A 16863-nucleotide genomic window follows, 5' to 3' on the forward strand; every position below is an offset into this window, starting at 1 on the left:
ATGATGTTAATCAACGCTATATTTGATACAGACACCGACTGAACCACTCAGATCCGTGTTAGTTCAGTCTGTGCGTGTCGAGGAAGTTGTTTGTTAGCGACAGAACAGGGATCTGAAACGGACACCCCAGCCCATGTCAACAAGAAGGCAGTTAGCGAAAGCTATATTTTACTGCAGATCGTTCATGAATACCCCCACCAGTTAAACCAGTCAATAGTATGAAAGACAGCATATTTGGTAACGATAGACAACAAAGATGTGTCTTATATTAAGCAGTTCCCCTCCCCCACTCCCCTCCCGCATCTTGCCCATGTGTAAGGAACACGGCTTATGGGTAATGTATTTTTTTCAATACCTGGCAGGACACACGACAAAACAGTGAACGTTTTGCACAAAACGGGTTGAAAAGTTGCTTAACTCGGAAGACGTAGTTCCCACATGAACCTAGGTAAACTACAAAGCATAGCAACGTCCACAGAGTGGGCACTGCCCATAGCAACGTCCACAGAGTGGGCACTGCCCATAGCAACGTCCACAGAGTGGGCACTGCCCATAGCAACGTCCACAGAGTGGGCACTGCCCATAGCAACGTCCACAGAGTGGGCACTGCCCATAGCAACGTCCACAGAGTGGGCACTGCCCATAGCAACGTCCACAGAGTGGGCACTGCCCATAGCAACGTCCACAGAGTGGGCACTGCCCATAGCAACGTCCACAGAGTGGGCACTGCCCATAGCAACGTCCACAGAGTGGGCACTGCCCATAGCAACATCCACAGAGTGGGCACTGCCCATAGCAACGTCCACAGAGTGGGCACTGCCCATAGCAACGTCCACAGAGTGGGCACTGCCCATAGCAACGTCCACAGAGTGGGCACTGCCCATAGCAACGTCCACAGAGTGGGCACTGCCCGGGACAACGTCCACAGAGTGGGCACTGCCCATAGCAACGTCCACAGAGTGGGCACTGCCCATGACAACGTCCACAGAGTGGGCACTGCCCATAGCAACGTCCACAGAGTGGGCACTGCCCATAGCAACGTCCACAGAGTGGGCACTGCCCATAGCAACGTCCACAGAGTGGGCACTGCCCATAGCAACGTCCACAGAGTGGGCACTGCCCGGGACAACGTCCACAGAGTGGGCACTGCCCATAGCAACGTCCACAGAGTGGGCACTGCCCATAGCAACGTCCACAGAGTGGGCACTGCCCATAGCAACGTCCACAGAGTGGGCACTGCCCATAGCAACGTCCACAGAGTGGGCACTGCCCATAGCAACGTCCACAGAGTGGGCACTGCCCATGGAACTGGCCAAACAGAACGCTCTCAGAAGTGGCGGTAAAAACCGTCGCGAGGCCGGACCAGAGTAGCGGTGCTAGCTGGCTACTGAACCACCTCACACTGCGACTTTAGTCATTCAACAATTAACCGAGATTATATACCGGTGTTTAACTGGGAAGGCGAGAGCTACACCAAAGATACATCTCACTTAAGGAAAATGGAAACAGTTGCGGGTAAATAGCAAACGTTAGTTAGGTAGCGAAGTAAGCGATGTTAGCTGATCAGTGTGTCGATAGATAGCCAGCTAGCTAGATGCCGTTAGCTTAGCAAGATAACTCGAGCCAGCTTGCTAAATAGAAAGCTTTCAGTTTAGCTAGGTTAACGTCGTTAGTCCTTTGGCTAGGTAACTTTCCGTTAGCTAGCTAAGTTAGTCGAGAATTGTTGCTAACGTTATGTAACTAGCTAGCTAATTTGCTAGCAGTTAATTACATAAATAACTACATTGCTAACTTGGCTAGTTTTGTATTTTGTCGACATGTTGCATCATGACATGTTTTTGGTAACATTACACAGGTCAGAAAGAGAAGGCGAAGTTTGCCCCGCTGGTGCCCCGTGAGAAGAAGCCAGGGCATGGAGAGAAAGGAGGGGGGAAAAGGAGTGAGAATAAGTGGAAAGGAGAGGGGGGTGGAAATAAGGAGAGAAACATTGATGTAGGAAAGAAGACAGGAGAATCATGTGAAGGAGAGAGAGTAGTAGAGAGCAAGGGTAAGGCCTCTGGGTTAGAGAAGAAAAGAGGAGAACGGAAGAAGAAAGAAGGGAAGAAGAAGACGCCAGATACAGAAAAAGTGAGGGCTGCAGATGAAGGGGTTCCCCAGCAACAGGAAGGTAAAGGAGAGAGAGGAGGAGGAGAGGGAGCGAAGGAGAATAAAAAACAGAAAAATAAGGAAGACCTATCCAGGAAGGAAACAGATAAAGGGAAGGAGGGAATGAATGTGAAAAAGAAGAAGAAAGAGAATGAGAAGGTCAGGAAGGAAGGGAAAGAGACGAAAAAGAAGAGACCGAGGGATGAGACAGAGAGCAATAAGGTAGGAGTAGAGAATATTTATTGTGACAGGAATACAGTTAGTGTTCCTTACTTAACCAGTAGGATACAGTTAATACGCCTTACTTAACCAGTAGGATACAGTTAATAGGCCTTACTTAACCAGTAGTCATACAGTTAGTAGGCCTTACATAACCAGTAGGATACAGTTAATAGGCCTTACTTAACCAGTAGGATACAGTTAATAGGCCTTACTTAACCAGTAGTCATACAGTTAGTAGGCCTTACTTGACCAGTATGATACAGTTAGTAGGCCTTACTTAACCAGTAGGATATAGTTAATAGGCCTTACTTGACCAGTAGGATACAGTTAGTAGGCCTTACTTAACCAGTATGATACAGTTAGTGTTCCTTACTTAACCAGTAGGATACAGTTAGTGTTCCTTACTTAACCAGTAGGATACGGTTAGTGTTCCTTACTTAACCAGTAGGATACAGTTAGTGTTCCTTACTTACCCAGTAGGATACAGTTAGTAGGCCTTACTTACCCAGTAGGATACAGTTAGTAGGCCTTACTTACCCAGTAGGATACAGTTAGTGTTCCTTACTTAACCAGTAGGATACAGTTAGTAGGCCTTACTTACCCAGTAGTAATACAGTTAGTTGTCCTTACTTAACCAGTAGGATACAGTTAGTGTTCCTTACTTAACCAGTAGGATACAGTTAGTAGGCCTTACTTAACCAGTAGGATATAGTTAGTAGGCCTTACTTACCCAGTAGGATACAGTTAGTGTTCCTTACTTAACTAGTAGGATACAGTTAGTAGGCCTTACTTACCCAGTAGTAATACAGTTAGTTGTCCTTACTTAGTACTCCTTAATTAGCCAGTAGTAAGTATGACAATGCTATAGTGTAGTTTGATGTAAGCCAGGGGGATGTGCTAGCAATGGCATGTGTATATAAACGTGGTATGTTCCAAATAAACAGTGGGGGTATACCGTACCGGTAAACATCAGCCTATCACAATAATGAAAGCCAAATTAAAAGGTATTACACCATTATTTATCATTACAGCATGTCAGAGGCATGACGCATGACTGAATAGACTAGAAAACAGGTGGTGTAGCCTACGCTCCAAAATGCCATGTGGTTCATGAGAACACAGAAATTATACCGACACCGAGATGTGCGCAGACAGCAGTGGACATCAATTTTGGCCTCATGTCATTACACTTTGTGGTGTTTTGTGTAACATTTGTCTCTTTCCAGTCACCACTGTTTGGACGCTGGACTTTTGTAAAATGTCAAATAAAAAATGTAATTACATTACCAAATAAAATTACATGGGTGTAATGTTTACAGATTATTAGGGTTGTGGGAGGGGGTTTGACTGCGGAGATTATGTGTATGGGGGGGGCAGAGATGACTTGGCTGGGCTAGGATGGCTGGAGTCTTTGGCCATTTTTGGGGTCCTCTGACACTGCCTGGTATAGAGGTCCTGGATGACAGGAAGCTTGGCCCCAGTGATGTACTGGGCCGTACACACTACCCTCTGTAGCGCCTTGCTGTTGGAGGTCGAGCAGTTGCCATACCAGGCGGTGATGCAACCAGTCAGGATGGTGTCGATGGTGCAGCTGTCGAACCTTTTGAAGATCTGAGGACCTATGCCATATATTTTCAGTGTCCTGAAGGGGAATAGGTGTTTTCGTGCCCTCTTCACAACTGTCTTGGTGTGTTTGAACCATGATAGTTTGTTGGTAATGTGGAAACCAAGGAACTTGAAGCTCTCAAATTGCTCCACTACAGCCCCGTCGATGAGAATGGGGGCATGCTTTGCCCTTCTTTTCCTGTAGTCCACGATCATCCCCTTTCCTTGATCACATTGAGGGAGAGGTTATTGTCCTGGCACCACACTTCCAGGTCTCTGACCTCCCTATAGGCTCATCGTTGTCAGTGATCAGCGTGTGTTGTTACCTAATCTTACCACCTGGGGGCAGCCTGTCAGGATATCCAGGATCCAGTTGCAGAGGGAGGTGTTTAGTCCCAGGGCCCTTAGCTTAGTGATGAGCTTTGTGGACACTGTGGTGTTGAACACTGAGCTGTAGTCAATGAACAGCATTCTCATGTAGGTGTTCATTTTGTCCAGGTGGGAAAAGGCAGTGTTGAGTGAGAGTTGCAAAGAAAAAGCCACATCTCAGACTGGCCAATACAAATAAAAGATTAAGATGGGCAAAAGAACACAGACACTGGACAGAGAAACTCTGCCTAGAAGGCCAGCATCCCAGAGTCGCCTTTTCACTGTTGACGTTGAGACTGGTGTTTTGAGGGTACTATTTAATGACACTGACAGTTCTGTGAAGGGAGTAGTACACAGCGTTGTACGAGCTCTTCAGTTTCTTGGCAATTACTCACATGGAACAGCCTTCATTTCTCAGAACAAGAATAGACTGACAGGTTTCAGAAGAAAGGTATTTGTTTTTGGCCATTTTAAGCCTGTAATTGAACCCACAAATGCTGATGCTCCAGATACTCAACTAGTCTAAAGAAGGCCAGTTTTATTGCTTCTTTAATCAGGACAACAGTTTTCAGCTGTGCTAACATAATTGCAAAAAGTTTTTTTAATGATCAATTATCCTTTTAAAATGATAAACTTGGATTAGCGAACACAACCTGCCATTGGAACACAGGAGTGATGGTTGCTGATAATGGGCCTCTGTACGCCTATGTAGATATTCCATTAAAAATCAGCCGTTCCAGCCACAATAGTCAATTAAAACATTAACAATGTCTACACTGTATTTCTGATCAATTTGATGTTATTTTAATGGACAAAAAAGTTGCTTTTCTTTCAAAAACAAGGACAATTCTAAGTGACCCCAAACTTTTGAACAATTATTTGATGGCCCTCCCTCTTTCCTGGCCTCTCTCTCTCTACTTCCCTTTCTCTCTCCCTCCTGTCTTGACCTTTTCTTCATTCTCTCTCCCTCCTCTATGAGTTGAGGATGGACACAATTGACCACAGTTTTGCCTGTTAAAAACAGTTGGCATTAGCATGCCTATGTAGAAGCATGTGTTAGCTTAGCATTTGTTAGCATTACCATGAAGATGAGGAGCATATACACTCACTTTTTAATCAGTGCACCAAACCTGTAGTTCTCTCTCTCCTCCCTCCAGGTACTCCCTCTAACAGACAGTCAGTATGATGATATATTTGATAGTGCTACGGCTCTGGAGACATCTGTAGACAACTGTCTGGGTAGGTAACTAACACTACCACATCAACTGTCTGGGTGGGTAACTAACTAACACTACCACAACAACTGTCTGGGTGGGTAACTAACACTATCACAACAACTGTCTGGGTGGGTAACTAACACTACCACAACAACTGTCTGGGTGGGTAACTAACACTACCACATCAACTGTCTGGGTGGGTAACTAACTAACACTACCACAACAACTGTCTGGGTGGGTAACTAACACTATCACAACAACTGTCTGGGTGGGTAACTAACTAACACTACCACAACAACTGTCTGGGTGGGTAACTAACACTACCACAACAACTGTCTGGGTGGGTAACTAACACTATCACAACAACTGTCTGAGTGGGTAACTAACACTATCACAACAACTGTCTGGGTAACTAACACTACCACAACAACTGTCTGAGTGGGTAACTAACACTATCACAACAACTTTCTGGGTGGGTAACTAACTAACACTACCACAACAACTGTCTGGGTGGGTAACTAACACTACCACAACAACTGTCTGGGTGGGTAACTAACACTATCACAACAACTGTCTGAGTGGGTAACTAACACTATCACAACAACTGTCTGGGTAACTAACACTACCACAACAACTGTCTGGGTAACTAACACTACCACAACAACTGTCTGAGTGGGTAACTAACACTATCACAACAACTTTCTGGGTGGGTAACTAACTAACACTACCACAACAACTGTCTGGGTAACTAACACTATCACAACAACTGTCTGGGTGGGTAACTAACACTATCACAACAACTGTCTGGGTGGGTAACTAACACTACCACAACAACTCTCTGAGTGGGTAACTAACACTATCACAACAACTGTCTGGGTAACTAACACTACCACAACAACTGTCTGGGTGGGTAACTAACACTATCACAACAACTGTCTGGGTGGGTAACTAACACTACCACAACAACTGTCTGGGTAACTAACACTACCACAACAACTGTCTGGGTGGGTAACTAACACTATCACAACAACTGTCTGGGTGGGTAACTAACACTACCACAACAACTGTCTGGGTGGGTAACTAACACTACCACAACAACTGTCTGAGTGGTAACTAACACTATCACAACAACTGTCTGAGTGGGTAACTAAGTAACACTACCACAACAACTGTCTGGGTGGGTAACTAACACTACCACAACAACTGTCTGGGTGGGTAACTAACTAACACTACCACAACAACTGTCTGGGTGGGTAACTAACACTACCACAACAACTGTCTGGGTGGGTAACTAACACTACCACAACAACTGTCTGGGTGGGTAACTAACACTACCACAACAACTGTCTGGGTAACTAACTAACACAACAACTGTCTGGGTGGGTAACTAACACTACCACAACAACTGTCTGGGTGGGTAACTAACTAACACTACCACAACAACTGTCTGAGTGGGTAACTAACACTACCACAACAACTGTCTGGGTGGGTAACTAACTAACACTACCACAACAACTGTCTGGGTGGGTAACTAACACTACCACAACAACTGTCTGAGTGGGTAACTAACTAACACTACCACAACAACTGTCTGGGTAACTAACACTACCACAACAACTGTCTGAGTGGGTAACTAACTAACACTACCACAACAACTGTCTGGGTAACTAACACTACCACAACAACTGTCTGAGTGGGTAACTAACACTACCACAACAACTGTCTGGGTGGGTAACTAACACTACCACAACAACTGTCTGAGTGGGTAACTAACACTACCACAACAACTGTCTGGGTGGGTAACTAACTAACACTACCACAACAACTGTCTGGGTGGGTAACTAACACTACCACAACAACTGTCTGAGTGGGTAACTAACACTACCACAACAACTGTCTGGGTGGGTAACTAACTAACACTACCACAACAACTGTCTGGGTGGGTAACTAACACTACCACAACAACTGTCTGAGTGGGTAACTAACACTACCACAACAACTGTCTGGGTGGGTAACTAACACTATCACAACAACTGTCTGGGTGGGTAACTAACACTACCACAACAACTGTCTGAGTGGGTAACTAACACTATCACAACAACTGTCTGGGTAACTAACACTACCACAACAACTGTCTGAGTGGGTAACTAAGTAACACTACCACAACAACTGTCTGAGTGGGTAACTAACACTACCACAACAACGTCTGGGTGGGTAACTAACTAACACTACCACAACAACTGTCTGGGTGGGTAACTAACACTACCACAACAACTGTCTGAGTGGGTAACTAACACTACCACAACAACTGTCTGGGTGGGTAACTAACTAACACTACCACAACAACTGTCTGGGTGGGTAACTAACACTACCACAACAACTGTCTGAGTGGGTAACTAACACTACCACAACAACTGTCTGGGTGGGTAACTAACACTATCACAACAACTGTCTGGGTGGGTAACTAACACTACCACAACAACTGTCTGAGTGGGTAACTAACACTATCACAACAACTGTCTGGGTAACTAACACTACCACAACAACTGTCTGAGTGGGTAACTAACACTACCACAACAACTGTCTGGGTGGGTAACTAACTAACACTACCACAACAACTGTCTGGGTGGGTAACTAACACTACCACAACAACTGTCTGAGTGGGTAACTAACACTACCACAACAACTGTCTGGGTAACTAATTAATTAATTTATTTCACTGTTTATATCTTTATTCTCGTTACAGTTACATACACTGATGTTGGAGTCATTAAAACTCATTTTTCAACCACTCCACAAATGTCTTGTTAACAAAATTAGGTTTTCTCAAGTCAGTTCGGACATCTATCAATTCATCCATCATTTTTCCAACAATTTTTTACAGACAGTACATACAGTTGAAGTCGGAAGTTTACATACACCTTAGCCAAATACATTTAAACTCTGTTTTTCACAATTCCTGACATTTAATACTTGTAAAAAATCCCTGTTTTAGGTCAGTTAAGATCACCACTTTATTTTAAGAATGTGAAATGTCAGAATAATAGTAGAGAGAATGATTTATTTCAGTTTTTATTTATTTCATCACATTCCCAGTGAGTCAGAAATTTACATACACTCAATTAGTATTTGGTAGCATTGCCTTTAAATTGTTTAACTTGGGTCAAACGTTTCGGGTAGCCTTCCACAAGCTTCCCACAATAAGTTGGGTGAGTTTTGGCCCATTCCTCCTGACAGAGCTGGTCTAACTGAGTCAGGTTTGTAGGCCTCCTTGCTCGCACATGCTTGTTCAGTTCTGCCCACAAATGTTCTATAGGATTGAGGTCAGGGCTTTGTGATGGCCACTCCAATACCTTGACTTTGTTGTCCTTAAGCCATTTTGCCACAACTTGGGGTCATTGTCCATTTGGAAGACCCATTTGCGACTAAGCTTTAACTTCCTGACTGATGTCTTGAGATGTTGCTTCAATATATCCACATAATGTTCCTACCTCATGATGCCATCTATTTTGTGAAGTGCACCAGTCCCTCCTGCAGCAAAGCACCCCCACAACATGATGCTGCCACCCCCGTGCTTCACGGTTGGTGTTCTTCGGCTTGCAAGCCTCCCCCTTTTTCCTCCAAACATGACAATGGTCATTATGCCAAACAGTTATATTTTTGTTACATCAGACCAGAGTGCATTTCTCCAAAAAGTACGATCTTTGTCCCAATGTGCAGTTGCAAACCGTAGTCTGGCTTTTTGATGGCGGTTTTGGAGCAGTGGCTTCTTCCTTGCTGAGGGCCTTTCAGGTTATGTTGATATAGGACTCGTTTTACTGTGGATATAGATACTGTCGTACCTGTTTCCTCCAGCATCTTCACAAGATCCTTTGCCGTTGTTCTGGGATTGATTTTCACTTTTTGCACCAAAGTACGTTCATCTCTAGGAGACAGAACGCGTCTCCTTCCTGAGCGGTATGACGGCTGCGTGGTCCCATGGAGTTTATACTTGCGTACTATTATTTGTACAGATGAATGTGGTACCTTCAGGCGTTTGGAAATTGCTCCCAAGGATGAACCAGACTTGTGGAGGTCTACAATTATTTTTCTGGTCGTGGCTGATTTATTCAGATTTTCCCATGATGTCAAGCAAAGAGGCACTGAGATGGAAGGTAGGCCTTGAAATACATCCACAGGTACACCTCCAATTGACTGAAATCATGTCAATTAGCCTATCAGAAGCTTCTAAAGCCATGACATCATTTTCTGGAATTTTCCAAGCTGTTTAAAGGCAGTCAACTTAGTGAATGTAAACTTCTGACCCACTGGAATTGTGATACAGTGAATTATAAGTGAAATAATCTGTCTGTAAACAATTGTTTTAAAAATGACTTCTGTCATGCACAAAGTAGATGTCCTAACCGACTTGTCAAACTATAGTTTGTTAACAAGAAATTTGTGGAGTGGTTTAAAAACGAGTTTTAATGACTCCAACCTAAGTGTATGTAAACTTCTGACTTCAACTGTATCACTTGTCATTTCACTCTATCGTTTTCTCATAGAAGAAGAGACTTGACCCTTCACAGTGGAAAAGACTAAATATGTTACTCATTCAGAAGAATCACAGCAGTGATTGTAGGAGATGTTTAACTCTTTACCCTGTGGGTGAGAGTGTGTGTGTATGTTTGTGTCATTGTGTGTGTGTATGTTTGTGTGATTGTGTGGTGTGTGTGTGTGTGTGTGTGTGTGTGTAGAGGATGCCAGAGCTGTGCTGAGTGAGGTGGAGTTGCTGCAGGCCACCATTGACCAGGTCTCTCTCAGGTAAAACACCTTTACTAGAACCATAATGTGTAACTAGAGATGAAATAGGGTTTGTTTTGCTACAATGGTGTTTCTGAACAGGGAGGAGGAACAGCCTCCCAGGAGAGTGTCTGGTGAGAGAAAGAAGAGAAGAAGGGAGGAAGAGGAAGACAGCGACTCCAGTGCAGAATGTGGGTATTTTATCCTCTCTTCCTTATTCTCACTTTCTCTACCTCTCATTCTCTCCCTATTTCCCCCACTGTCTGTCTCCTATTTCCTCTTCTTTCTGTCTTTCTCACTTCGTTCTCTCTCCCCCCTCCTCACCCCCCTGTCCTCCTCTAGTTGATCAGTGGGTTCAGTGTAGTAGGTCTGTCTGTGGGAAATGGAGAAGAGTAGAGAGACACGTTGACCTGGCTGCCCTTCCCAGCGACTGGACCTGTATACACGACACAGGTACACACACACCACCATACAGTGATTCGACCTCTGCTTACACTCAGCATCAGAAAATGTTGACATTGAACCAATGACATTTGGTTGATTTGTCAACAAACATGAATTCAATGTGAAATCAACAACAAATGTCACAATGTCATTGTATTAAAAAAAATATGTAATTCCCTTATGTTGATGACTTTTTGCGAATCTGATTTCCAAGTGTATTCAACATCATCACATACATTTTTGCCCAGTGGGTATGTTGCATTTAATGTGTTTGTGTGAATGTGTAGGCCCTGGTCTCTGTGAGGCTACGGAGGACAGCTGGTCGGGACAAGAGTGTGATGTCATCAACAGCGGTCTGGTTCCTGGGTCTCTGGTCTGGGCTCAACAGATTGGATATCCTTGGTACACTACACACACATACTGAACACTATCCACACATGCTGAACAAACACACTAAACACTATCCACACACACTACACACACATGTAAAGACACCCCTTCAAATTAGTGGATTCTGCTATTTCAGCCACACCAGTTGCTGGCAGGTGTATACACTATATACACAGAAGTATGTGGACCCCCTTCAAATTAGTGGATTTGCCGTTGCTGACAAGTGTATAAAATCAAGCACACTGCCATCCAATCTCCATAGACAAACATTAGCAGTAGAATGGCCTTACTGAAGAGCTCAGTGACTTTCAACTTGGCACCGTCATAGGATGCCACCTTTCCAACAAGTCAGTTCATTAAATTTCTGCCCTGCTAGAGCTTCCCCGGTCAACTGTAAGTGCTGTTATTGTAAAGTGGAAACGTCTAGGAGCAACAACGGCTCAGCCACGAAGTGGTAGGCCACACAATCTCACAGAACGGGACGGCAGAGTGCTGAAGCGCGTAAAAATCGTCTGTTCTCGGTTGCAACATTCACTACTGTATTCCAAACTGCCTCTGGAAGCAACTGTTTGTCGGGAGCTTCAGGCAATGGATTTTCAATTTTAACATCACCATGCACAATGCCAAGTGTCGGCTGGAGTGGTGTAAAACTCACCGCCATTGGACTGGAGCAGTGGAAACGTGTTCTCTGGAGTGATGAATCACGCTTCACCACCTGGCAGTCCAACAGAGGCGAATATGAGTTTGGTGGATGCCAGGAGAACGCAACCTGCCCCAATGCATAGTGCCAACTGTAAAGTTTGGTGGAGGAGGAATAAAGGTCTGAGGCTGTTTTTCATTGTTCATGCCCCTTAGTTCCAGTGAAGGGAAATCTTAACAGCATACAAAGACATTTTAGATGAGTTTGGGGAAGGCCCTTTCCTGTTTCAGCATGACAATGCCCCCGTGCACAAAACGAGGTCATACAGAAATGGTTTTTCGAGATCGGTGTGGAAGAACTTGACTGGCCTGCAAAGAGCTCTGACCTCAACCTCATCGAACACCTTTGGTAAGGTATTGGAACACCTACTGCGAGCCAGGCCTAATTGCCCAACATCCGTTTCCGACCTCACTAATGCTCTTGTGGCTGAATGGAAGCAAGTCCCAGCAGCAATGTTCCAACATCTAGTGGAAAGCCTTCCCAAAAGAGTGGAGGCTGTTATCGCAGCAATGTTACAACATCTAGTGGAAAACCTTCCCAGAAGAGTGGAGGCTGTTATCGCAGCAATGTTACAACATCTAGTGGAAAGCCTTCCCAAAAGAGTGGAGGCTGTTATCGCAGCAATGTTACAACATCTAGTGGAAAACCTTCCCAGAAGAGTGGAGGCTGTTATCGCAGCAATGTTACAACATCTAGTGGAAAGCCTTCCCAGAAGAGTGGAGGCTGTTATCGCAGCAATGTTACAACATCTAGTGGAAAGCCTTCCCAGAAGAGTGGAGGCTGTTATAGCAGCAATGTTCCAACATCTAGTGGAAAGCCTTCCCTGAAGAGTGCAGGGGGGACCAACTCCATATTAATGGCCATGATTTTGGAATGAGATGTTGGATGAGCAGGTGTCCACATAGTGTTGGTCATGGAGTGTACTTAACACACTACTTCTCCAATGCCATCATATTCCCAGTGTAATATAATTTAAACCCTCATTAGCCCTCAGGTGTTAATGCAGAATTCTGTGTTTTTCATGCAAGGAAAGAATATAAAACTCATATGAAATACCTTGCTACGTTTTGAAAACGCAGATCTAAAAATGCTTCTTATTGTAATGTGTGCTCGGCTTCAGACCAATTTTGTGCCTTGGTTGCATTTCTCCACTCAGATGAGAAATCTTTGCTCATTGTCAGACCAATAAAATTCCTTAATTCACAAATGGATTTTCTAACAGCAGACAGAACTCTGACTGATGTTTAGCTACTTTTCTCGCTGTAGCCAGTCTTTTTCTCCGGTAAAATGAACTTTAGGCAAAACATTAGGAATGGCTACATTGATGGCTACATTCCTTCTATGCTAAGCATTAGGAATATGATTGCCATGCAATTTTTTTTAAATACCTTGCTTTCTCATTGTAAGCTCATTTACATTTAAATGTGTCAACATTTTTGTGGCTTCCAGCCAAACAGCCAGTTCTGTTGTCATCTGATGAAATGAAGCTATTTTTGGTGTAAGTGGTGCAGTGATGTATTTTCTGTGAAGGAAAACGATAGCTACACGTCCCTGATCACGCCATTGAATCAAAACAACACTGTTGACTTCAATATAAAATGCAGGTGAAATGGTTTAAAACACAGATTATTTGATGGTCTGCGTTTTGAAAATGCTGATTTCTGGAAGCTAATGCGACCTCTGGCCTCAATTTAGAATGAATGGACAAACTAGACACATGCTGTATAACCCACGAATAACCACTGTCCTGTCCTCCATTGTAATGTGGAGTACTGATTGTATTGACAATGTTATGTTGATTAATTGATCCAGGTGGCCAGCGATAGTGGAGAGAGATCCAGACACCAAGACCTTCTGCCAGTTCAACAGGAATACTGACCTGTACCCTGTAAGATAAACACTGACCTGTACCCTGTACTCTGTAAGATAAACACTGACCTGTACCCTGTAAGATAAACACTGACCTGTACCCTGTAAGAGACACACTGACCTGTACCCTGTAAGAGACACACTGATCTGTACCCCTTAAGATAAACACTGACCTGTACCCTGTAAGATAAACACTGACCTGTACCCTGTACCCTGTAAGAGACACACTGACCTGTACCCTGTAAGATAAACACTGACCTGTACCCTGTACCCTGTAAGATAAACACTGACCTGTACCCTGTACCCTGTAAGAGACACACTGACCTGTACCCTGTAAGAGACACACTGACCTGTACCCTGTAAGAGACACACTGACCTGTACCCTGTAAGAGACACACTGACCTGTACCCTGTAAGAGACACACTGACCTGTACCCTGTACCCTGTAAGAGACACACTGACCTGTACCCTGTACCCTGTAAGAGACACACTGACCTGTACCCTGTAAGAGACACACTGACCTGTACCCTGTAAGAGACACACTGACCTGTACCCTGTAAGAGACACACTGACCTGTACCCTGTAAGATAAACACTGACCTGTACCCTGTACCCTGTAAGAGACACACTGACCTGTACCCTGTAAGAGACACACTGACCTGTACCCTGTAAGAGACACACTGACCTGTACCCTGTAAGAGACACACTGACCTGTACCCTGTAAGAGACACACTGACCTGTACCCTGTAAGAGACACACTGACCTGTACCCTGTAAGAGACACACTGACCTGTACCCTGTACCCTGTAAGAGACACACTGACCTGTACCCTGTAAGATAAACACTGACCTGTACCCTGTACCCTGTAAGATACACACTGACCTGTACCCTGTAAGAGACACACTGACCTGTACCCTGTACCCTGTAAGAGACACACTGATCTGTACCCTGTAAGAGACACACTGATCTGTACCCTGTAAGAGACACACTGACCTGTACCCTGTAAGAGACACACTGACCTGTACCCTGTAAGAGACACACTGACCTGTACCCTGTAAGAGACACACTGACCTGTACCCTGTAAGAGACACACTGACCTGTACCCTGTAAGAGACACACTGACCTGTACCCTGTAAGAGACACACTGACCTGTACCCTGTAAGATACACACTGACCTGTACCCTGTAAGAGACACACTGACCTGTACCCTGTACCCTGTAAGAGACACACTGATCTGTACCCTGTAAGAGACACACTGATCTGTACCCTGTAAGAGACACACTGACCTGTACCCTGTAAGAGACACACTGACCTGTACCCTGTAAGAGACACACTGACCTGTACCCTGTACCCTGTAAGAGACACACTGATCTGTACCCTGTAAGAGACACACTGACCTGTACCCTGTAAGAGACACACTGACCTGTACCCTGTAAGAGACACACTGACCTGTACCCCTTAAGATACACACTGACCTGTACCCTGTAAGAGACACACTGACCTGTACCCTGTACCCTGTAAGAGACACACTGACCTGTACCCTGTAAGAGACACACGGACCTGTACCCTGTAAGATAAACACTGACCTGTACCCTGTAAGAGACACACTGACCTGTACCCTGTAAGAGACACACTGACCTGTACCCTGTAAGAGACACACTGACCTGTACCCTGTAAGAGACACACTGACCTGTACCCTGTAAGAGACACACTGACCTGTACCCTGTAAGAGACACACTGACCTGTACCCTGTAAGAGACACACTGACCTGTACCCTGTAAGAGACACACTGACCTGTACCCTGTAAGATACACACTGACCTGTACCCTGTAAGAGACACACTGACCTGTACCCTGTAAGAGACACACTGACCTGTACCCTGTAAGAGACACACTGACCTGTACCCTGTAAGAGACACACTGACCTGTACCCTGTAAGAGACACACTGACCTGTACCCTGTAAGAGACACACTGACCTGTACCCTGTAAGAGACACACTGACCTGTACCCTGTAAGAGACACACTGACCTGTACCCTGTAAGAGACACACTGACCTGTACCCTGTAAGATAAACACTGACCTGTACCCTGTAAGAGACACACTGACCTGTACCCTGTAAGAGACACACTGACCTGTACCCTGTAAGAGACACACTGACCTGTACCCTGTAAGATAAACACTGACCTGTACCCTGTAAGAGACACACTGACCTGTACCCTGTAAGAGACACACTGACCTGTACCCTGTAAGAGACACACTGACCTGTACCCTGTAAGAGACACACTGACCTGTACCCTGTAAGAGACACACTGACCTGTACCCTGTACCCTGTAAGAGACACACTGACCTGTACCCTGTAAGAGACACACTGACCTGTACCCTGTACCCCGTAAGAGACACACTGACCTGTACCCTGTAAGAGACACACTGACCTGTACCCTGTAAGAGACACACTGACCTGTACCCTGTACCCTGTAAGAGACACACTGACCTGTACCCTGTAAGAGACACACTGACCTGTACCCTGTAAGATACACACTGACCTGTACCCTGTAAGATACACACTGACCTGTACCCTGTACCCTGTAAGAGACACACTGACCTGTACCCTGTAAGAGACACACTGACCTGTACCCTGTAAGAGACACACTGACCTGTACCCTGTAAGAGACACACTGACCTGTACCCTGTAAGAGACACACTGACCTGTACCCTGTACCCTGTAAGATACACACTGACCTGTACCCTGTACCCTGTAAGATACACACTGACCTGTACCCTGTAAGAGACACACTGACCTGTACCCTGTAAGAGACACACTGACCTGTACCCTGTAAGAGACACACTGACCTGTACCCTGTAAGAGACACACTGACCTGTACCCTGTAAGATAAACACTGACCTGTACCCTGTAAGAGACACACTGACCTGTACCCTGTAAGAGACACACTGACCTGTACCCTGTAAGAGACACACTGACCTGTACCCTGTAAGATAAACACTGACCTGTACCCTGTAAGAGACACACTGACCTGTACCCTGTAAGAGACACACTGACCTGTACCCTGTAAGAGACACACTGACCTGTACCCTGTAAGAGACACACTGACCTGTACCCTGTAA

General features: G+C 45.0%; 1 protein-coding gene across 6 annotated transcripts in view; it reads left to right on the forward strand.

The window, feature by feature from the left end:
- Window positions 1-1103: 1103 nt before the first annotated feature.
- LOC112265789 (zinc finger CW-type PWWP domain protein 1) overlaps window positions 1104-16863 on the forward strand; it is a 36303-nt gene continuing 20543 nt past the window's right edge. For 3 of the 6 annotated variants that reach the window (XM_042298573.1, XM_042298576.1, XM_042298577.1), the window contains exons 1-8: window positions 1106-1515; window positions 1856-2367; window positions 5499-5580; window positions 10295-10361; window positions 10443-10531; window positions 10683-10793; window positions 11072-11186; window positions 13687-13762. In XM_042298573.1, the coding sequence (XP_042154507.1) occupies window positions 1500-1515; window positions 1856-2367; window positions 5499-5580; window positions 10295-10361; window positions 10443-10531; window positions 10683-10793; window positions 11072-11186; window positions 13687-13762 (1068 nt within the window). In that variant the 5' untranslated portion in view covers window positions 1106-1499. Of the gene's footprint in view, window positions 1516-1855; window positions 2368-5498; window positions 5581-10294; window positions 10362-10442; window positions 10532-10682; window positions 10794-11071; window positions 11187-13686; window positions 13763-16863 lie in introns of all 6 variants that reach the window. The other 3 variants (XM_042298574.1, XM_042298578.1, XM_042298575.1) reach the window with 2 other exon arrangements.

This window comes from Oncorhynchus tshawytscha, linkage group LG15 (assembly GCF_018296145.1).
Source record: "Oncorhynchus tshawytscha isolate Ot180627B linkage group LG15, Otsh_v2.0, whole genome shotgun sequence".
Lineage (NCBI taxonomy): Eukaryota > Metazoa > Chordata > Actinopteri > Salmoniformes > Salmonidae > Oncorhynchus > Oncorhynchus tshawytscha.